At 46.9% G+C, this 21244-nt stretch overlaps 9 protein-coding genes across 9 annotated transcripts; 4 read left to right on the top strand and 5 right to left on the bottom strand.

The window, feature by feature from the left end:
* Nucleotides 1–255: 255 nt before the first annotated feature.
* FSUBG_9705 (uncharacterized protein) lies at nucleotides 256–1866 on the bottom strand (the record flags this gene model as incomplete). Its single annotated transcript, XM_036688247.1, has 1 exon — nucleotides 256–1866. The coding sequence occupies one exon, from the start codon at nucleotides 1864–1866 to the stop codon at nucleotides 256–258; it is 1611 nt and encodes a 536-aa protein (XP_036534838.1).
* Nucleotides 1867–3147: 1281 nt separating this feature from the next.
* FSUBG_9704 (uncharacterized protein) lies at nucleotides 3148–3594 on the bottom strand (the record flags this gene model as incomplete). The annotated part of the gene is made up of 1 exon (XM_036688246.1): nucleotides 3148–3594. The coding sequence occupies one exon, from the start codon at nucleotides 3592–3594 to the stop codon at nucleotides 3148–3150; it is 447 nt and encodes a 148-aa protein (XP_036534837.1).
* A 2032-nt stretch (nucleotides 3595–5626) lies between these two features.
* Nucleotides 5627–7193, top strand: FSUBG_9703 (nicotinamide mononucleotide permease; the record flags this gene model as incomplete). The annotated part of the gene is made up of 2 exons (XM_036688245.1): nucleotides 5627–5757; nucleotides 5810–7193. The coding sequence occupies 2 exons, from the start codon at nucleotides 5627–5629 to the stop codon at nucleotides 7191–7193; spliced, it is 1515 nt and encodes a 504-aa protein (XP_036534836.1).
* A 247-nt stretch (nucleotides 7194–7440) lies between these two features.
* On the bottom strand, nucleotides 7441–8271 carry FSUBG_9702 (rhamnogalacturonan acetylesterase; the record flags this gene model as incomplete). The annotated part of the gene is made up of 2 exons (XM_036688244.1): nucleotides 7441–8098; nucleotides 8153–8271. 2 exons carry the CDS (start codon nucleotides 8269–8271, stop codon nucleotides 7441–7443), a joined length of 777 nt encoding a protein of 258 aa, XP_036534835.1.
* Nucleotides 8272–9315: 1044 nt separating this feature from the next.
* On the top strand, nucleotides 9316–10023 carry FSUBG_9701 (uncharacterized protein; the record flags this gene model as incomplete). The annotated part of the gene is made up of 1 exon (XM_036688243.1): nucleotides 9316–10023. One exon carries the CDS (start codon nucleotides 9316–9318, stop codon nucleotides 10021–10023), a length of 708 nt encoding a protein of 235 aa, XP_036534834.1.
* Nucleotides 10024–10207: 184 nt separating this feature from the next.
* FSUBG_9700 (Hsp70 family heat shock protein) lies at nucleotides 10208–12415 on the bottom strand (the record flags this gene model as incomplete). The annotated part of the gene is made up of 10 exons (XM_036688242.1): nucleotides 10208–10564; nucleotides 10613–10769; nucleotides 10817–10841; nucleotides 10910–10979; nucleotides 11029–11134; nucleotides 11189–11438; nucleotides 11484–11598; nucleotides 11648–11743; nucleotides 11794–12161; nucleotides 12214–12415. 10 exons carry the CDS (start codon nucleotides 12413–12415, stop codon nucleotides 10208–10210), a joined length of 1746 nt encoding a protein of 581 aa, XP_036534833.1.
* A 636-nt stretch (nucleotides 12416–13051) lies between these two features.
* FSUBG_9699 (uncharacterized protein) lies at nucleotides 13052–14413 on the top strand (the record flags this gene model as incomplete). The annotated part of the gene is made up of 2 exons (XM_036688239.1): nucleotides 13052–13907; nucleotides 13965–14413. The coding sequence occupies 2 exons, from the start codon at nucleotides 13052–13054 to the stop codon at nucleotides 14411–14413; spliced, it is 1305 nt and encodes a 434-aa protein (XP_036534832.1).
* An 839-nt stretch (nucleotides 14414–15252) lies between these two features.
* FSUBG_9698 (het-domain protein) lies at nucleotides 15253–18073 on the bottom strand (the record flags this gene model as incomplete). Its single annotated transcript, XM_036688238.1, has 5 exons — nucleotides 15253–15569; nucleotides 15810–15871; nucleotides 16067–17097; nucleotides 17156–17689; nucleotides 17747–18073. 5 exons carry the CDS (start codon nucleotides 18071–18073, stop codon nucleotides 15253–15255), a joined length of 2271 nt encoding a protein of 756 aa, XP_036534831.1.
* Nucleotides 18074–20155: 2082 nt separating this feature from the next.
* Nucleotides 20156–20785, top strand: FSUBG_9697 (uncharacterized protein; the record flags this gene model as incomplete). Its single annotated transcript, XM_036688237.1, has 2 exons — nucleotides 20156–20659; nucleotides 20720–20785. The coding sequence occupies 2 exons, from the start codon at nucleotides 20156–20158 to the stop codon at nucleotides 20783–20785; spliced, it is 570 nt and encodes a 189-aa protein (XP_036534830.1).
* Nucleotides 20786–21244: the final 459 nt, after the last annotated feature.

The following is a 21244-nucleotide window of genomic DNA, read 5'->3' as shown; positions in this document are numbered from 1 at the left end:
TCTAAATTGAGCTGTTCTGGGTTTTTAGCTTAAGCCTCGGGCTGAACCTCTTCGCTTTGTGTTGCAGCTTGCGTTGCTGAGGTCGGACTGGTCGCGTTCAGAGATCCAGTGTTGTTGGGCTGATATCACAACGTCGAAATAGTGCGGAATTCTGTTCTTAAACCCTATTTGCCTTATCCTTGAGTCGATCCTTTGCTTCCTGTCATCTAAAACCAATTCTATAATAATGAGATTGCTATTAACTACTGGCCTTTTCTATACAACACTTGGCCTTGCTGGATCTGTAGCAATTTCATCCAGCTCCCTTAGAACTTTCTCCAAATCACTTACATCCTCTTCCTTCTCTGTATCTATCTTTACGTCATCGCTACAAAGTGGAAGCCGTGGGCCATAACACTCCCATACAACTCCAGCTGCCTCCGCTGCCTCTCGCTGAGTCTCCGTCAAAACATTTGACTCGATTTCTTGATGAACAGCCTCCATCCTAGGAGCCCAATATTCTCGTGCAAAAGATAACAGATCAGCATAATTACCACGCTCCATTTCAAACTCCATAACGAGCTGTTCAAATCGCTCTAGCAGCGAGCTGTCTTCCTCTTCAATCTCGCGGCGATCTACTGTAGACAATGGGCCAGAGGCCTCAGCACCACCGCCGGTACGTAAGCAGCAACAAGTATGGCGAAGTTCAAGAATAAAAAACGTAAAGTGACGCATAGTCGCTCCATCAATCCAATGTTCTTTGGTTAGGTCGTAGCCAACGTGGTCTAGTATATCGCACAGATATTCAAGGTGTCTAAGGACAATATGGATGGTACGTGAAAGCTCAAAGGTAGGAAGCCAATACTCTTCCCAATTTACCATTGCTAGGAATTTGGTCAAAGGTGTGCATCCTTTTGGGGAGCATCGGCATCGGCAGTCGTCAGTATTATCTTCCTCAAAAATGATACTTGAGACTTGGGGAGAGAGAGAGGCCCTAAGTCTATGTTCAAATGGGCTTTTGCACGTGCCGAGGTAGGCCATGAAGTAGTGCGCTGCTGTTGTATGGCCCCATAGAGTCGGGACAGTGGAGTGAAGATTCCCCCCGTGGTCAACCAGCCAACAGATATATGATAACAACAAGGAGTTTTGATTTCGAGGGGCAAAAGTCATAAAGTCCAGCCGTTCCGCTAGCAAGCGAAATACGTCATAAAATAACGTCGTTGGCATAAGGAAGCCACTTTGAAGGGCAAATTCAGCAACATCGCCATGGGAGATGAATAGGTAGATTGATTGAGAATCTTCTGGACTCTCACGGTTGTCGTATACTTTCAAATGCATCGGAACTTGAAATTTCTTTGCCTCCAGGAACCGTTGGGTCTGAGCCGCATTTTGATCTAATATACCGGCTTGGCAGAATTTCAACTGTTGTCTTTCTGCTGGCGTGAGCTCGCACTGTCCTATTGTTTTCAGCTTCGTCCTTCGGGAGGCTAGACTGCGGATGATATTCTTTTGGCCCTCTATGCAGATAGGGATCTCGTGATTCTCCGGTTGTTGCATGGCCATTTGGACAGAATCTGTAAAAATCGCCGATTCAGAGCGGAGTAGGACGTTGAGGACTTCGCAACCGTTACATACTGTCGGTGTCGATTGTTTTCCAGACTTCAGAGCATGACATAATGCGTCGATCGCGTGATCGATTGCGTAATGACCGTTATTATCTTTAGTGTTTAACACCTTGGCATCTGCATGATTGACAAGTACGCTCAAGATGGTCGCATTCTGAGTCTGAACCGCAATGTGTACAGGCGTCTGACCAAGATGATTCATCTCATTGATAGATGCTGGATATTCGTTCAGGAGGGCTGTAACCCTGTTCTGATCTTCCATGAGGACCAGCCTACTGAGTTGACCATATTCTAGATCTATCAAGGTTAGAAAATACCCAAGAATCAATGTTAGCCAAGTGAATCTCACAATTGGATATCTGTGGAAAGCGTTTAACTAAGTCAAACTGTTCCTTGAGGCTACAGTAGACAAATGGTGACTTGCAATCTTGGCCTGCAGAGTCATCACACCTAGATAGGAGAGAGCTAATTAATTCGCCAGGCACGGTGGGATTTGGTGTTATTAAATTTTGGCAAAGTTGTGCTAGGAGTGGTGACCTACACAAATTATTCAATTAGTAATCTCAATTCTCTAAAAGTAATTCTACACAATGGATGCGTATATTTATTTGCTAAAGACCTACCTTGTTTTTGATCCTAGATGTATGGCTGGATCGATGAAAGGGGCCAACATACAAAAGACTGGCAGAGCGCCACCAGTCAAAGAGTATTCCGCTGAAATGTTACTCTAGTAGAGATAAGTCAGTCTTGGTCTAGTTAAAAGCTTACAAGAAACATACAACGGTAATGCTTGTTATTACGTCGACGATTGATTGACCATATTGGTCTACGTCGGTAATTGAAGCCCTCCTGTTAGTAAAACACCACTTCAGTCGTCTGTAACATGATAATAAGAGTGCGTTATAATCCTCGCTGCTAAGGCAATGTGACTGATCCATCGCAACTTGTACAATCTTGAAGGAAGGGGACTGATCTGTGTCGACCAGTTTAACCCAGGCAATATTTTGCCCGAAACCCATACCACCAGTCCCTGCTGTAAAGAATAGCGAGAATTTGCTAGAGGTTTTCCAGTGACTTCCAGTAAAAGGGATAGGAAATTTCAATGTCCGCTTTGCTTGTTGTTCAAGGGGTTGCTGCGTTGAAAGCGGGCATCAACGTGAATGATAGTCTGTGAAGCTCATTTCATTTTCGACAATAAAAGGACCCCATTGTCGCCGCTCGCGCCGTTTAAAGTTCTTTCGGCAGACGCAGAAGGAATTAATCGTCCACATTGCCCCGTTCTGGTATCTTGTTTCTCTAATTCCCGGCACGGGCGTCTTGGACGTCGGTTCTCGCAAGCATATGGTGCTCTCGGAACTCGTTTCGGTGACATTTTGATCCGTATGGGGAACCGCATTGTTGCAATTTGCTCCGTCAGGGTCTGGAAAACGAGTGAGTCGATTGAAAAGAGCCCGTTCCATACTTTGGACGGACATTTGAGTAATATAGGTACTCTTTCTAATCGTCGGAATTAGCATCTATCGGACGGCTGGTAGTGTTTCTCTTACACTTGCAAAATTGTCAAGGCGAACTTTAGAGCGCTGACTGTATTAAATAATTGGTTCTCCAAGTTGTCCAAGTTTTGCTTTTTGAATGGATACTTGAGTTTGACATAGAGAGCCCTGGCTTTTGAAGCGCGACTGTTGGGTATAGGATCCTGGCCTTTTAGTTGTGCAACCATCTTTGACAAATTGTTGATAGCGCTCGCACAATTGGCTTGGCCTTGGTTGATCACTCTTTCGAGGTCGGCATCGCTAATACCGGTAGTAGAAGCCAATGTCTCGAGCGCGATTAAGGATGAATGAAAGTCCAGCGCATAATTCTTTGCGCGCTCAAGATCTTCATCCCGGCCCTCGACGCTATTGAGATAGTTGGATATGTGAGTGAACAGCTGGATTCCCAGGGAGACCGTTCCGAAAGCGCTGCCGGCGATGCCCAAGGCTTCGGCCATTTTGGTACGAGAGGGTAATCACGGGTAATACCAAGAGACGTCTGGATTTTGCTGAAGTGGCAAACGAGCCTCCCTTATAGAATGGTTGGATGCTGACCATGTCGGGCTCCAACGCAGACTAGTGGCTGTGTAATGTGACTGCATAATCAGGCTGTGTTGAAATGTAATCTTGCGAATTGTATACGTGGTCCAGTTAGAACCTTGACATACGCCTGCCTGCATGAATATTGGTTGTTGTAGTGTGGGGTAGATATGGGCGGATGACTGAGTTGGGTAACGAGAGAATCACAATAACGAAATAGTAAGGAATTTGTTCTTTATTTAATGATGCTTGAAGTCTACGCCTGAGATCTTTACGTGGCTTTATCTAGTAAGCTTAGCTTTCGAGATCCTGGCTCTTAATCTTTTCTAGATCTTTGGTAGTCTCAACAAGACATCCGCTACTATCTTATAAAATTATGCCGTTTCTCTGTTCTCCTCTAAGGATACCAAAGCGAGCTGCGGTACTGGTAATTGATGTTCAACAGAACAGAAGGCTGCGGATCGTCTGGAGCATTAGGTACTCTGGTACGTATACCTGTATGATATGCTGCACCAGATCTAGCCATTCCGGTCGAAACCGACCAGCGATAGTAGCGTTGCAAAATTCCCAGTAATCCGGATACCAACCTGAAATCTCCCAGTCTATAATTTTGACCTCATAATGAGAATCGTTCAGTTCAGTCTTTTTGACAACGATGTATTTGGTTGCAGATCCCCATGAGTGAATTTAACCTTATGGTCTCGCAATGTCTCAGTGATGAGTGTCCGTATGAGTGTGAGATGTGCCTGGGGTTCTTGCTCCGCTAGCCGTTTGAGTATACCTTCATTAAGGTCCTCCTATGTTTTGAAAGGACCTGCCCTGGCTGGGTTCTGATCTGGGGTCAAGAAGACTCCTTCCTTGAGGGGCCGCCGGTTGAGAGGGCCCAGAGAAGAGGGCGGCTCAAGACTGCGCAAGTCCTGTAAAGCAGCATGAAGTTGGTTGGTGATTTCTAGCTTATCAGGCGCTGGGAGCGACGGCCAGAGATCGGCCATGCTCATGGCGTCGATGTACTCCATAACTATGAAGTTGATCCCGGTCTCCGGCTCCACCAAAGTCACGTAGAATTCCGGTACAGGAACCTTGGTGGTGGATGAGATGAATTGGAAGGCCCCAACTTCTTAGCTTCTTCGGAGGAGACGGTATGGCCGAACTTGACTGCGAAGTTTTCGCCAACTTTCACAACAGTAGCTGACGCATCAATCAGGGGGACTGAGTACTTCAGTGGATGCGCGTATTTCTGCGATCGTAGGGACCTGAAGTGCCATTTGTTCTCGTGGCTAGGTTGACAGCAGATGTTGCGACATGGAAAGAGAGGAGCGGGGAAGTTCTGGATGTCACGTGGTCCGCCATGAGCAGAACTGTTTCGTAGAAAACTGAGGGTCAATTGTCTGCAGGGCAAAAGCTGATGCGCCAACATTAATCTTGGTCTCTAAAGTGGCGATCCATGGTCAGCGGCCCACCAGATCGCCATGCTTCAATGTGTCTGGAGTTGGTGGTTGGCTAGGGGAGGAAAGAAAACATAGGACCTTGACCCTAAGCACTAAAAGCATTTAGGTAAATCTAGCCTAAGCTTAGAAGGGTCTTCCCTAAGTTTATTTTGACACCCTATGTCCAGGCCCGGTGTTTTCTTGCTCCCCGAGGATTAATTGCCCAAAGCAGCTATACCGAAGATGGATCAAATGGCTTACAGTAGTTAGCCCGGGCCGCAAGCCGGCGATCAGATAACGTACTGAACCCAATTCAGTGCATTTATTACTGTAATTGTGCAGATCTTCAGCAGCCATCTCAATTTCGAAGCAAGTCAATGGATCTTCAACACGTCAGTGGAGCGGGGCATTCAGCTAGCCACATGCACTCAGCCTTACCCTAATGCATTGGGTTATATAAATCACCAAGCTCCCCAAACCTGTATAGCTTACACCCAGATTAATTATCTTTCTGCCTCTGACCATGGCTGCCATAGCATCCCAAAATGAGCTCCCAGTTGACAACTCCATTGCAAAAGCTGGTGTAGAGGAGTCACAAACTCAACTACCTATCTGTGACTGGATTGAGAAGGATGAAGTCAAGCTGAGAAGAAAGTGCGTCAATCCTCCCTCAATACCATGTGCCACTCCTAACACTTATGGCCAGAATTGACTTCACCATCTTACCAATGCTCATGCTCGGCCTTTTCGCCCTCCAGCTCGACAGAGGAAATGTAGGCTACGCCATGACAACAAGCTTCACCGACGATCTCGGCATAAACAACGACAACGTCAACACCGGAAACCAGCTCATGCTCGCAGCCGTCGTGATCTTCGAAATACCTTTCAACATGGTCCTATCCAGAATCGGACCTGCGCTTTGGCTAATTATCCAGATCCTGGCGTGGGGAACAATCGCAACGGCGCAAGCAGCTGTCCACAACAAATCAGGGTTCTACGCTACGCGATTTCTACTAGGAATGTGGGAAGCTGGATATCTAGCTGCTGCGCTGACGATTCTGGCGTCTTTTTACACGAGGAGGGAGATGGCGATGCGGGCGACGTTGGTGTATGTTGGGAATTACTGCTCTGCGGGTGTGAGTGGACTGCTTGCGGGGTTGATCTTCAGAATTCTAGAGACAAGCGGTTTGAAGAAATGGCAGTGGCTTTTTATAATTGACGGTCTCTTCACACTGGCCGTTGGCTTTGTTTTTATCTTGATCATGCCTCGTTCGACAACCAACACGCTTCCGCTGGCGGGCATCAAGTGGTTTGACTTGTTCACTGTCGAAGAGAGGGACATTCTGGCCAAGCGCGTTATCCTGGACGATCCACGCAAGGAGGTAAAGCTCTCTGGTATCAGCCCCAGGACTGCTCTGCGCATCCTCTTCACCAGCTTTCCAATGTGGGGTCATTTCGGCATCAACGCCATTTCTATCACGCCCAAAGGAGGGTTAGTCTTCTACACGCCCACGATTATCAAGAACCTCGGCTTCGGGGCATCTACTGCGAGCTTCCTAGCAGCCGTAAGTAACTTTGGGGTATGCATCTTGGCAATATTGGTATCGTGGGTCAGCGACAAGACTTTGTCTCGAGGACCTCTTTGCCTACTTTGCGGCGTGTACTCGCTCGTTTTCTCAGGTGTTCAATTCGCTGTTGTTGGCAGTTCCGACGTCTGGATGAAGTACGCTATCCTTACACTCTTGGGCTCAGGAGTAGCAGTGTCTCAGAGTCTTAACGATGCGTGGTTTAGCATCAACACTGAAGATCCGCAGGTCCGATGCATTGGACTTGCGCTGGCCGTCGCGGGATCTAACGTGGGAGGACTTGCTGGACAGAACATCTTTGTGAAAAGTGACGCGCCATACTATAAAAACGGTTTTCTGAAGATCTTGTGTCTTTACGCGGCTAGTATTGTACTTGTCGCTGGGATGATATTTTACTACTGGAGTGACAACAGGAGGATGGAAAAGTCTGGGGAGCTTGAAGATGCCACAGAAACAGAAGGGTCTGGTGGAGTCAAGAGGAGAAGGGTGAGGAACCAGCTGTAGACGATGCCAATCAATGGACTTTTCTACCCCTGAGTAGGTTCAGTATGGCAGTAAACATAAACTCAGAACCACAGGTCTTGACTGCAGATACACCACGCAGCTTGCAATGTAGATACAACTCATATTGCCTGACAGTTCGCTATCACATACGTGCCGGATGACTCCACGAGAGCCAGATAAAGAGGGCAAGACTCAGTCAAAGCCCACAAGTGACATCCCACTCTGAGCATTGCCTCCTTCAAAGACACTAGCATGACTGCTGAGCGGGGCTCTTGATAGCGTTCCCAGCAGCATTCAGATACTTCTTCAGTACACTAGTCCCTCCACACTTGTACTTAACAGCCTGAACAAACGTCTGTGTATTCAAATTCGCACCATCCCAGTTAGTATGCGTATTATCGTTAGGATAATAAGTCTTGGCCTTCGTAGGTCCCATCGCCTGGAATAACGCCACAGAGTACTTAGTATGGTTGATGTACTCAACTCCAGCAGCCTTAGCCACAGCTTCAGCGTAGTCTGCAAAGGGCCATTTAGACTGCAGCGTGTTGCCAGTCCAGTAGTTGCGGTTCACCATACCTGAGATAACAGGTGTTGCCCCCTTGGCCTTGACGTCGGCGATCATCTTGCGAAGATACCAGCCGAATGTGTGCACGACTTCTTTGCTACCTGTGGTCGTAGTGACGGTGACAGTTTCTTCGCCGGTTCCTGGGAGGGTAGCGCGGTCTGATGTAGTGGGATCTCCGTCGTCGTTGTGGCCCATCTCAATAACCACGAAATCTCCAGAAGCTGTCTTTGATAGCAGGTCGCTCCACAGACCCTCGTTGATGAAGGATCTGGTCGAGCGACCATTTTTGGCAAGGTTCGAGATAGTCAGGGTTGTGTAGTCTTGGATGTAAAAACCCCATCTATTATGATGAATGAGTAAGGGCTATTGCTATGCTGGGGATGGAGTTACTTACCCTTGTAGGGCATTTCCGGTGGCATAGTTTGCGGTGGTGCTATCAGAACAAATCAGTAGCTTTGCTGCCTGGATAGGTGCTGCAAGCAATACCGAACCGGGGATGATTGAGAAGCGCATGTTGTATCCGTAGCCGACCAAACAAAGTTCGCATGAGGACCAAGCATTCAATTACTGGGAGCACCATCCTATGCTTAAGTTTCTTTCAACGCGGCAAGGGTCGAAGCTTTACTACTCTATACGAAGCTAGAGGGAGGTGGAAAAATAGAATCCGGAGCGACCACTTCAGATGCCGAACTCGGCAGCTCGGCAAAGATGATATCCATGCAAAGTCCCAAATTGGTCATACGGAAGTAACATTAGCTATCCGAATGCTTAATTAAGCCTTGCTACGAAAGGTTTATAGTTTGCTATACGCGGATACATCGATCTGAAACAGACTAAGACAAGAATGCGAGCAAAAAGACCCGAACGGAAGATACCCCACGATTCTCCGTTTCTTGTTATAGTCTGTGTGGGGGAGATCGTCTACCCCACGATCCAGCGATGATCATCAAGGTGACTAAACTCGATGCACTACGGGATTACGCTCACCGTGTAGGAGATAGAGAAATAGAATGGGCTCAACAGCTGTACCCAGGGACGCTTCTGAAGTATTAAGCTCGAGATCTAAAAGCTTCAGGGTCGCGGCGGTGCGAAGATTGATGAGAGGGTTTTGGCTGCGATGGACGCAGGGCGACCCAAGGTCCTTACCCAAGGGAAGAGTGACTGAGATGAGTTTGATACAACTTGATATGCTGTAACGGAGCTAATCTTAGTTCTTCAGCCCAAAATCAGAAAGCCCTTGCTCCCTTTGGATTGAGTAGGTTCTATCTTGGTGGCGAAATGTGCTCTTTGATCCTTTCACGACTTTAGACTTCTTCTAAACTCTCCTTCCACCAAACTCTGTATTGCCGCGTTACTCATTTTTCCAAGGTGTGACTCAACGCCGTGCAAGCAGCGCTACTTAAACATCAAGCTCCCGAAGTATCACAAGTTTGCCAAACCTTGATGCTGCACCATGAGTATAAAATGCCCGCGACGCTGCGTTTTCCTCCTTGCTTTTCAAACATCATCACTGCGGTCGATCATCTCTCACAAACAATTCCTTCCCAAATTTTCACCATGACGTCCACGGATTCTACCTCAGCCAGCACTGAACCGCGTGTCATTACCGGTTGGAAACGAGTCGCTTGGCCAGAACTTCGTGCAGATCCTCTAGAGACGTCAGTTACTAGTCTACCTGGCCCCATGCTAGAGATCTCCCGAGATATTCTCGAACTCGCGCATGAAGTCGTCAAAAGGCATAATATCCTACCATCGCTTAAAGACAGGGATGATCGAATTCGCTTCGAGGTGCGAGATGGAATAACAACACTCCTCATCGTCACTCCCTGGTCTTCTAAAAAAACACCTATCTGGGAGGCAGCCTTGCGAGAGATTGTCACGAGCTTGAACGAGCTGACAAAAGAAACATCGATCTGTGAAGGCGATATTCACGCTGAAATAATCGCTCCGGAACTTACTCAGACGATTTACTATACTTTCAACAACGATCCGCATCTTAGTGCAACCTGGGACTCTGTCCGTCCCAAAGTCTATAAGTGCCTTGAGTCTGTTCAAGCAACCAGACATCGCATGAGCTCCATTGCTCTTCACCGATATGGAGTGCTTCCAGAGCTCGAAGCAAACCCCGCTACAATTTATATCGGAGTGGACTATCGCTCGGACGAGACGGGCTGGAACGAGGTCGTCACCGATATCAAGAACATGCTTCAAGGCGAAGAGGGATGGGGTCATGTGAATGTCCATATGGAGCATAATGTAAATTAGGCAGGATCTCCTTTCGACTAAGGTTGCACATCAATCGAATGGCAGTTTGGTGGCTTGGATAGAGACTGCCATGTGCTTCATAGTAGGAGACGTGGGCGAGCATTGGAGAGGAATTCACCATTTAGAACGTTGATATGGTGGGTACACAATTGAAAAGCAAATCTAAATAATCAAGGCAGACTCGCTAATCATACCTCGCCAGGACTGCTCCAGCCTCCTTCCCATCAAACTCCAACCAGAACTTCATAGCAGCCTCTCTAGTAGAAATGACAAGATCATAGCAAACCTCCCACCATTTCTTGCCATCGATCCCTCGAACCTTTTTGAATCGCGACTTATTCACCGAACTCAAATCACTTTCCAGAACACAAGTGACCTTGATTTCTTGGGTAGGGTGAGTTGGTCCAGTCTCTGAGATCCATAGCTCGTCTTCGAACTGAAGATCGTTATCCGTATATGATCTCGGAATATGCCTCACGTAAGTGTACCGTTCGTCGCGATCGCGCCTCAAGTTCTCTCCCTTACGTATATACCAATCCATCTATATTCTGTTAGTAGGCAGATCCAGAGCCCTGTCGCTGAAACCTACTCTTTCGGTCATAAGCTCGCCGCTTATGATTGAAATTTCAGTTGGCCGTCCCTTGTCGGTCATAGGCTCATAGATACACCATGACTTGACGCCGTAGTGGCGCATCGACTTTGTTGATATTACGTTGGTGTGCGATAGTCGGCTTAGTGCTGCACCTCTAAACCTATATTAGAGAAGTTTCCCATTGTAACGAAGATGACTCACTTAACAATAGCGGCCCACGCATCATCTGGTTGAATGACCAAGCCAGGTCAGTATTTTTAAAAATTTCCTCCTGTCAGCTTCTTACCTGTATACCTGGATTTGACTCTTCTAAACGGATTTTAAGGTACTGACTCGAACCGAATCCGCCTACCAAAAAGATGCCCTACAGGAAACAATTAGCATATGTACTTAGGCGTAGTCAAACGCCTTACCTTAACAGGTTTGTTCGAGCGCTCAAGCAAAGCACTTTGAACCTGCTCCCTGACCAAGCGAATGATATCGCCAATCAAGGGTTCAAATATCTCTTGGACCGCCTCCCTTTGAACATATTCTGTTAGTTATGGACAGTGGTTTATAAAGACGGTGGCATACCCAGGCATGAACCAGGTGTCTCGTCGCAAACCCTCATCTTCATTGTCTGGCAGATGGGCACCTGGAAAGTTGACAATATACTCCTCGTCTAAATCCCCTGCGAAGGCTGTCTTGACCTCTTGGTCGAACTGACGTTCGGCCTTTGCCCAAGCAGTTGTATGTTTGAGACATAGCCATTCCTCCTCTCCAATAAGGTCCTTGACGGCTTCAGCAAAACGCTTGTTAAGACCCAATGATCCCGACATGTTACCTATAGCGATTAGCAAAGGAGTCTCGCAAAGTTGATGTTACGTACCCGTGCCTGGAACCACTTCAGCAAGATCTAGCGTTGGTTCAGTTGCAACAACTTCATAGGAGATTAGATCTACGGTGCCGCCTCCGGCATCGCAAACGACAAAGCAATCACCGACCTATTTGGGCAATTGTCAGAAATAGTTAATTCTTGTGGAGACTACTAACACTCATCGCTCGCTCTTGTGTTTTGAACGTGTAGAGAGCTGCTGCTTCGGGTTCCTTGATGAGAATCACAGGATAGACTCCTGCTTTCTTCGCAGCCTGTAGTGCATTAGTGGCCGTGTAATGTCTTGCCAGTTCACGACACTAACTTGTATAGTACTCTCCTTGGCCTTCTCTGACCAAACAGCCGGGACACTTAAAACGAATGTCTTTTGACAGAGATCGAGATAGTCTCGAGGCACTCTGGACCCAATTTTCTCCAGAGCGTGACTATACATAGCTCCAATAAAGTCGGCTGCAACATCAACAGCACTCTTGGGGAGCCTTTTCATCTCACTCTTGACGTTAGCCGAAGGGAGGTATGATGGTCTTGTCTGCTTAGGGTCCAGCAGGAGCTTGACACCCTGTACATGGTCATCTCGCCAGGAAAGCTGTCCTCCCCATTTGAACTCTGAGCTGTCATCTGGGTCATAGGCGATGGCAGTTGGAACTTTTGGCTGTGTGCGACCCTCGAGACCTTTTTGCCGTTATTAGCCGAAGAGCTGAAGGGTAGTAAGAGCCTTACGTACCTAACCAGTCGACGACTGGCTTTACATCAGAAGAGCTAGCGAAACAATATGCAACACCAGAATATGTCGTACCAAAGTCAAGGGCAATGATGATTCTGTCCTTCGAGTTGATGGCAGAAGTGCCCAGACTCCTAGTTACTTCCTCAACAGAAGAGCCATTGTTAACAGAAGGTCTGGTTGAGTTGGTGAAGCGGAATGTCATGTTGATGGATAAAAGCTTTAGTCTGAAAAGGCAATAAATGAGTTCCCTCACTGTGAAGTCGCTATGGAATGATTTATCATCTATTTAAGGGAAAAACTCTGCGAATGAGATAGCATCATCGCGTAGGCCTCCAGATTATACTTTTGAAAGATATTGAGGAAACAACGTAATGTCACACCATTGAACGCTCCCAAACAGGGTGGGTGGCTGTGTGCCGTCAAGCCCGATGATGTTGGCCAGTTCTCATACTGACTTAGGCCAATGATTATATGTTGAGAAAAGCCACAATGGCCGAATTAAAAGAGGCCATGGGCTTTTTGGCGGCTTTTTGGAGAATTGTTTGAGATTATGCCTTGACAACATTTTCAGCTTCGCCTGGTTAAGCGCTCAACGCCGACAAGCGGCCATGTGCCGGCCAAACCTGACACTCTTTGGCCACACCATCAATCCTTCCATGAATGTTGGTTGGTCGTCTTTACCAAAGTGTATTTTATGAGTCGAGGATTTAAAGCTGCTATTTTTGAAGCCCCAAAGATCAGCCAGGTAAGTGACAGCCGCCAACCTAGAAATTCCCTTATTGTCGTACTACCCTTTCATCATTCTCGTCTTCTACACACTCAGCTCAAATCTGACATTATGGTTTGTGGCAATCTTTTCGGAGAGACTCGGAAACACCGTTATAGCTCTCATTCGTCTAGCGACCAGCATCGAGCTACGCAAAATAAGACATCATACTTTGCCCGTTCAGCTGATGAGATGGACTGGGAACAGTCGCAGACCTACCAAGCCATTCGCCATTTAACCACAAACTGGCATGATACTTTCAAATTGTTCGAACGGCAGAACGCCGAGGTCCAAAGACATTTGCAAGCCGGACACAGCAACTTAGAGCACATGTTTCGAAAGGTCTTGGAAGACTTTGTCGCTAATGGAGTAATCATCATTCAGTCGCCTCATTCGCCTGATGCACCCACCAAATCACTCTCATCTAAGCCCCTGGAGCAGCGGGTAGCAACGTCATCGGAACTGTACGACGAGCTTCAGCGGTTGACTCTGAAGTTGCAAAATGCAGAGGAAGAGCTAACGGTCGTCAAGTCTCAACTAGACGAAGCTGAGCTTAGGACTGATCAGCTGCGTAAACTCATAATCTCCGCTGGCACGGAGCCGATCCTGGACAGCAAAATACAGCAGAAATTCTCTGAGATTCGCACCCTGACCCAAAAGGTTGTCTCCAAACTTTACACGAAAACTCCGAGATACTGGGAGTCTTTAGTAGATGAGAGTAGGGTGTTCTTCGAAGGGATCAAAGATCGTTCCCTAGACCTTCGACAGGATGCCATACATGGACAGCTTTTCCATTGTCTTCAGCAATGGTTCTTTTCTGACGCAATTAAGGACCATGGATTGGGAGACAAATATGAAAAGCTTCAGACTCTTCTCGGTCAAGCAAATGAGGAATTAGTGGAAGCCATTGAAGCCAAAGGTCTTGGAGGTACGTTTCTATACAAAGTCTGGACAAGGAACCGATGCCTAACAGTCTGTTATACAGGGCCGCATGGAGAGGAGATACGAGAATGGAGAAACGCTACACTCAAGTGTATAAACCTTCTTCAAGACCCATCAAACGATCAAGCCTTTTGCGTCGCCCATATCGAAAACTTCTTCAAGCCCGCTGAGACAGATGATTCCAAGGCCCAACAACGTGGCAGAAAGTACCTGCAGAGTCTCTGCGAGAGGTCTTCTGAGCTTGGGGCGCTTATGAGGCGTACTGAGGATAGCTTTGAAGTTTTCACGGTCAAAGACGGTATTCCCCTCGCGGATTGTGAGGATATAGCTGAGAAGTGGATAAATTACAGTGACAAAGATGCTTCTGGGGTAGAAATCACTGCTTCATGTCTTTTTGGAGGACTGAGGAAGATATCCAAGGACTATCCAACTAAGCCAGTAGTTCTAGAGAAGGCACAGGTTGCAACGCGATTTGTCAGACACGCGGAGTAGCCCAGAGGAGATTTAGCTTGATTATGTAATGAAGACATCCCATATCCCATGTCAGAATGGATGTAGTACTCCTGTCATCGGCGCTGAGAAGGACGGTAGACGCCCTTATCGCCCGGGTGAAGTCTAAATTGTTTCCTATCTCTCATGGTAATATCAAAGCCATTGACAGCACAAAAGGATGCACGATTCTTCTGGTGGGTTAGGGGGACGTCTGAGATGGCTGTGTAGGAGATGGGCCGGACCTTGAAACAATACTTCAGGTCGGGAAACCGTCAGACGACATTCACAGCGGCTGCACAGGCCTTACAGGCTGCGTCCATTGCTTGCGAAAACTTTTTTCCTACCATCCTGTTGGTCCATGGAAATGACCACGCCAAATAGAGTTTCGCAGCTCTTTACGAGGTTGCCTTGATCTAGGCCGCGACCTGTTTCAAACTGGACCAACAAATACCTCATTGTGGCCGTGTAGCTGGAGGAATCAGGCCTCCTCTTACAATATTATTCTTTTGACCGATCAGGAAATGGGCAATCACCCAAAAGTTCCTTGCATTATGCTATGTCTATCTCATGTCTTTGTAATCCTGGAACGTGACTGAAATACTACTGCCATGTCTGAATTTGTTTCCAGGACTTGTGCTTAAGCGCCGGCCGTGTACGACCGACGGCTATCCTGTCGTTTGGCAAGCCCTTTGGATATCCATGTCATAGTTTAGCCTGTTAGTCCGTCACCTGTATTAGCATTGGGTACATGTGATCAACAAGGAAAGCCTCGCACCTATCAGCCCAAAGTCTCAGAATGACAAGCTGTGCCACCAGTCTTGCAAAAGGACAAGTAGTCATCATGATCGATCGCGGTTCTCAGAAGCTGTTGGTGTGGCGTGCTTCTTTTCTTTCGATGGTGTGCCCAAGAAGCGGTCCAGTGGACTCTTCTGTTTCTTTGCATCCTCGTTCGCTGGAGGTCCCGGAGGAAGGAATGGGACATTTGGTAGGACGGCGAGAACGCTATTAATTAAACTCATCCTCGTTTCGTTTGTGATTTGTTGCTGTGTATGAAGGGGAGCGTTGGTATCGAGCTGATGGTTGATGACCCGCGAAGAGAATTTATGAAAGATGTGAACAGACTTGCAGGCGCCAAGAATTGCGACCCCAAAGATATCTAAGTGGGCACTCAGTTACGTCAGCTCATGCAGTTGGTCCTCACTTTCACCCTTAGACAGTTCCATTCATTGGTCTGGCAATTGGGCTTGAGGGGCACAGTCCGGTCTAGATTGCTTGTATCAGGCCACGATACCCATCTGGCAAAGTTCGGTTTTAGGCAGCCCCCAAAGTTGTGGTAACACGGCATCAGGTGTCCCATCAGAAAAAGCCCTTCCATGAAAATGTTGGGTGCACATACTCACTTTGCTGATATGTTTCGAGAATGTTAGCACACCGCAAAGCGGACTGTTTACGGCGCGACTGGATTTAGAATTGTATCATAGTCATAAAATGAGAGAAGACTAATCTATATCAAATGAGTCGCATCCTGTTCACACCAATAAGACATCTAGTACAGGAGCTCCTTTGAATAACAAGTTACTCTTGGAATAGGCCAGACCAATGCGACAAAACGACTTATCGCCACCGGCGTTACCAGACTGACTCAATACTAACATGAAATGTTCCCTGTCACTCTCGTCGCCTCGATTAGAGTAAGTCGAGCCAATGTACAGGCAATAAACCTTGGCCGTAAACTTGGAAGCCTTCGCATCCTGCTTAGCCCTTAACAAATGGTTGTCATCCAAGACCAGGATGCTGTCGGGAGAAAACTCCCATTTTTCTGTAGGCCCAGATATCTTATAAAAGACGCTTGTTTGAGGGTCATCGCAGGTTAACACCGCCTCAGCGATCTGTCCTCTCATGAGAAGATGGCCAGCAGTGACCCTGCCGAATGGGTTGAGCCCTGAGACATTAGAGTTGGCTTCAATGATTGTGAAGCTGGGTTCAAAGATACTGATCGTTCTCTCGACGCGACTTTTCACTACTCCGGGTATCGAGGCCCATGACCATGAGGGTGCCACATACTCGGCGGAAATGGTCGGCAAGTCCTGGTACTCTCTATATGCCCTGGACCAACATAGCTCGATACCAAGGTTATCCTCCCACATGCCCGCAAGATAACGGGACTTTGTGATTTTAAGGACACGAGAAGCGACGCCACTCAGTGCCGGCAATTTATCAGTGACGAAGGTGAGATGACGACGTGAGTAGTATGTCACCAAATCATCCCACATATCCCAAACAAAATTCATCATGTTGGCCTCGGAAGAGATGGAGCTGGGGCTATCAGGTCGCGAGGGCGCCAAAGAATTTGACGACATTGCAGAATCAAAGCCTGTCGGAGGTATGCCAATGGGACTGTCGCTGCTCGGGATACTGTCACTACCGCTTCTCACTGGACTGTCGATATCGCGACCCATATCCAAATTCAAGCTGAATCTCAGAATAGACAAGAGCTTAGAAAAGCCCAGCCTTTCAGATGTCTCAAGATCGGGTATATATCTTTGCGGCGCAACATGCTCCGAACACTCCCAAATGAGTTCTGACGGCGTGAAATAAATAGTGCGCGATGACATGGCAGCCTCTTGCCATGTCCAAGCCCGCGTGAAAATCATTCCTTCTTCTTCTGGCTCCTTCGGTATGCGCTGCGCATAAATGTCTTCGCTACTTGAACCATTCGTCAGGTTGAGCTTAGTCGGGCACCACCGCTTGTCTCGTGGGCCGAGAAATGGGACGGTGGAATTTGGTGACGTGGCTGTTGAGATAGTCAAGAAGGAGTTTTCGTAGTAATCGCACATTTTGAAAAGAATCGAGTTCCCAGTCCGACTTGCTGTCTTGAATGATGCAGAGCGAGTCAATCCATATATACTCGATGTTCAGCGCCCGAACAATCTGAACAGCTTGCTGGAAGACAATCGGTTGAGAGTCTACATCAATTGACTTTTTCATGGCGTCGATGTTGGCTGTAACTGTCCTGAGTGGTTGCTTACCGCCCCAGCAATGGCTCAATGTCACGTATTGTGCCGGGACATCCTTTAATTCGACAAGCCTGATGTCTGTGTCAGAAGAGCCAACACCAACGACACGTGTTGGAAGCGGTGACTCGAGCTGTTTTTTGCATGACTCGTGTTTGGTGCTGCATTCTAACATCTGTACATTGATGAAATTTACAGATGCACCGAGTTCGGTAGATTCGGGATATGCGCCAAGGATTCCAAGGCCAGGGATAAGCTGAGACTAATATCCGGGTTATCATGAGCCTAGATACTAGTGAAGATGAGATAAATTGTTTACCTTGTCGTGAGAATAGATGATGAACCCGGCCTTGCTCGCATAGGTATCCTCGGGGTCTAGGTCCTTCTCATAGAAGTACTCAACGCTAATGGGCTCGCCTTCTTTGCTGTGCACAAAAAGCTGAGTTGTTGGTTCATCAACAATACTATTCATGGCCGACTCGAGAATACGACAGTATCCACAATCATCTCTGAGACTTTCAATTCCGATAGTATTCAGTTCATCATACTCGTCGCCGGGCTGTAGGTCTCTGCATATAGGACGGCTCTGCTTGACTTTGACGATATCGTCTAGCTGAGCTCTAGGTTGGCGAACGGAGTTCATCATAGCGGTGTGTAATTGAGATGAAGAAACATGCCGATGAGGGATATATATAGATATATAACGATGTTGTACAGTCTCAGCTCCTAAAATGGGATGACTGAGCAAAGCACATAAGCATAAGCGCTTAGGGTAATTTATTCTAGCTGATTGGCTCAAGATATACGGAGTAACTACAATAAACCTGTACCATTTCTTCTTTATGACCTTGTTATCTCCCGTAATCCATGACTAAGCTTTTTCTCCACGTGGTTCTCTCTTTGTAAGGCGCTCTAGGGAAGGATAGAATACTCAGGACCTCGATCCTAGGTAACAAAATAACTTAGGTAACTGAGGATAAATTTAAGATAACTTTACTAAGGTTAGGATATCTTTCCTAAGTTTATTTTTAATACCCTATATTTAGGTCTAAATTTTCTTGCCCCTTGAGGGTGCCTAAGGTAAGGGCTGCGGAAGATTTTGCCACCCTACACCACACTTCCAGTTTGTAAATCTCGGCTCCCATATTGTTGTCATGAGACGCTGCGTATACGAGTATTGGGTAACGCAATGGTTATTAGTCGCACGATATTCACAATTAATACTACACCCAACGCAACATAGGCAGGATGGCATCATAACATGAGTCGTTAGCTCTGGAGCTGAAAAATTGACAATTGGTGAAATGGCCTCCATGTAATCCGTAGTCTCAATCCCTAAGTTGAAACGGCCCTGATAACGTCTGTGTTTCTGGCGATCATCTTCGGGCCGATACAGTCAATAACGGGAATCATCCAGGCTACTGGTACAGGTTAACTTGGGTGTAATTAATTGTTCTTTGGGCAGCTATAGGGTATTATACTTTTGAAGGTGGAAGAAAACCACTTGCATATCAGCCGAAGGTAGCTTTTTGAAGCGACCGTGCAAACAAACTACTGTGTCTTGGTCACAAACTCATGTGTTCGCAAACATTCAAGTACCTATTTCTCCGTGATGTATCGACGCCCTTTACTTGAAGATGCTAATTTTGAGACAAATAATAGGGGAAATAAGTATCCAATTGACATCTTCTAATAATATTTACGTAACAGTTTCGAACATAAAACGATGCCTCTAAGAGCAGGCCTCCTGAAGCTATTCACGTCCACCAGACCGTTTATCCTTAGGCTCCTTGCATTAATCAGCCAGCTCAAGAAATAGAGGACATAAAAGAGCATGACTGCATTACCACACCGGCCTTGCTCAGTTGCTTTCGGAACTTGGTCTCACCGAGCTTGGCAGTAGGCCAGGGCCTCGGCGTGGCCAGTGCGCGAGATATACAAACTGTTGGCTCTTTTGAGACTACGAGAGGACGAAAATTATTCTAGATCTATGGGATACTACACTGCCTAGTTGGGATGAACTGACTGACATATTCCAGCCTGTTTGATCTCGGTTTCGGCTTACCCTGGTCTTCAGGTCCCTGGAAACTACGACAAGTCAACGTGGGAGGATTCAATGCCGAGGAAATAACGGGGCATGGCCCTGTTGAGAGTACATGATTGGTTCAGCTCGTCTAACACGGGGTTTTGCCGACGATTCTCAGGGTCCATAATTTACCCGGGAGGTTCATGACTCGGGCATCCTTGTTGATAGCACGTTTGAGACTTGACAGCCTTGTTGACCCCGTGATGCTGGCCGAGTTGGGCTCAAGCAGCTGAGACATGCCTTATGGCAAATCGCTTAATTAAGAGATGACATCTAGTCGGCAAGGATCGCTGAAATAAAGTTTAAGCTTATCAAACACACGGTTCAAGAAGGTGGAGTTATTAGTCACTTGTCTCATGGCTCGGCCATGCCGACAGACACACCGCATGACAGGAGATGAAGAGATGTGGATATCGTCGAAAAGCATACAGACATTATGAGAAGACACGAGTATAAAATATCGAGGTTTCCTGTGTTATTCGTTCTTCAATCAACTCAACTCAACTCATTAACTCGGTTCGCTTCCTCATAATCTGCTGCGCAGTTTCAACCCTTACAACATTCTCTTCCTTCCAAGCTCTTTACTCCAGCTTTCCCATTTTCACCAAGTCCGTGATTTATCCACCGCTTAAAAATTTCAAAATGCCTTCTTTCACCAAAGTCATCGCCGCTGTCGCCGGATGCTCTGCCATGGTCAACGGCGCTGTCATCCCAGCCGAGAACGGCCTTCACACCACCACTCTCCAGACCCGAGACACAGCCAAGGGCACTGATCATATTCTCAGCAAGCGTGAACCGGTCACGATCGCTATCCTTACTGCGGCTGGTACCGCAGCAGCTACCGCTATTGTCAACGAGGCCGTCAAAGCTGCCGCCGCTTTCATCGGTGACATTTCCAACTTTGACGCTGGCCGCGAAGCCTTCACTGTCCAAACCACTGAGTCCATGATGGCTAACAACCCCGACCCCGAGCGTTTCCAGGCCGCTGCCTGCTACAACAAAGCCTTTTCGGTTGCTGATCCTGCCAACATCGACGGACAGTCCTCTGTTGAGTTCAGACTTGGAATCCTCAACACTGATTACGAGTGCATGTACATTGCTGCCCCTAACCAGTTCTTCACTGAGGGAGATGGTGGCCTCATCAACGTAAGTTACTATTTGGTTATCTTTGAAGCTCATGAGCAATTTAACTAATGAGAAATCCAGCTTTCCTTTACACATACCGATCGATGCACTTTTGACCCGGAAACTGCTGATCTCACTTGTGTTTAAGTGATAAGCAGGAGGATTTATACTCTGTAGAAAAGGGCTAGAGAAGGCTAGAAGACACTTATAAAGCCAGAATTAGAGATGTGTTAGCCTAGACATAACATTTTATTTAATTGTACCAAAAAATGGTATAGAAAATTCTAGAAATCTACTAACCCTACACATGTAGAACTACAATTAAGAAATATCAAAATGCTATATTATTAATCCCTTTGTGCCTAAAAAATGAACGCTTATGTTAAGGATATAAAACAACTACCCTTTAAGCATAAAGTTAAAGCAAGGACGTCTCAGTAAGGTAGGGTAAGCTTGGTGTTCAGTTTAACGGTGTTTCTTTGCTTGTCTTTTCGAAGTTTCTCAGCACTGGAATCAAGCTTCGTGATGACATGAATCGTATAGATTCACTTTACGATACTTCTGGAGCTCTTGGCAATCAATAGGAAGAGGGAGGTTTGATAAAAA

This window comes from Fusarium subglutinans (assembly GCF_013396075.1).
Source record: "Fusarium subglutinans strain NRRL 66333 chromosome Unknown NRRL66333_c0000153, whole genome shotgun sequence".
Lineage (NCBI taxonomy): Eukaryota > Fungi > Ascomycota > Sordariomycetes > Hypocreales > Nectriaceae > Fusarium > Fusarium subglutinans.
Note: the sequence above shows the minus strand (reverse complement) of the source record. Positions and strands in the feature narration are given on the sequence as shown.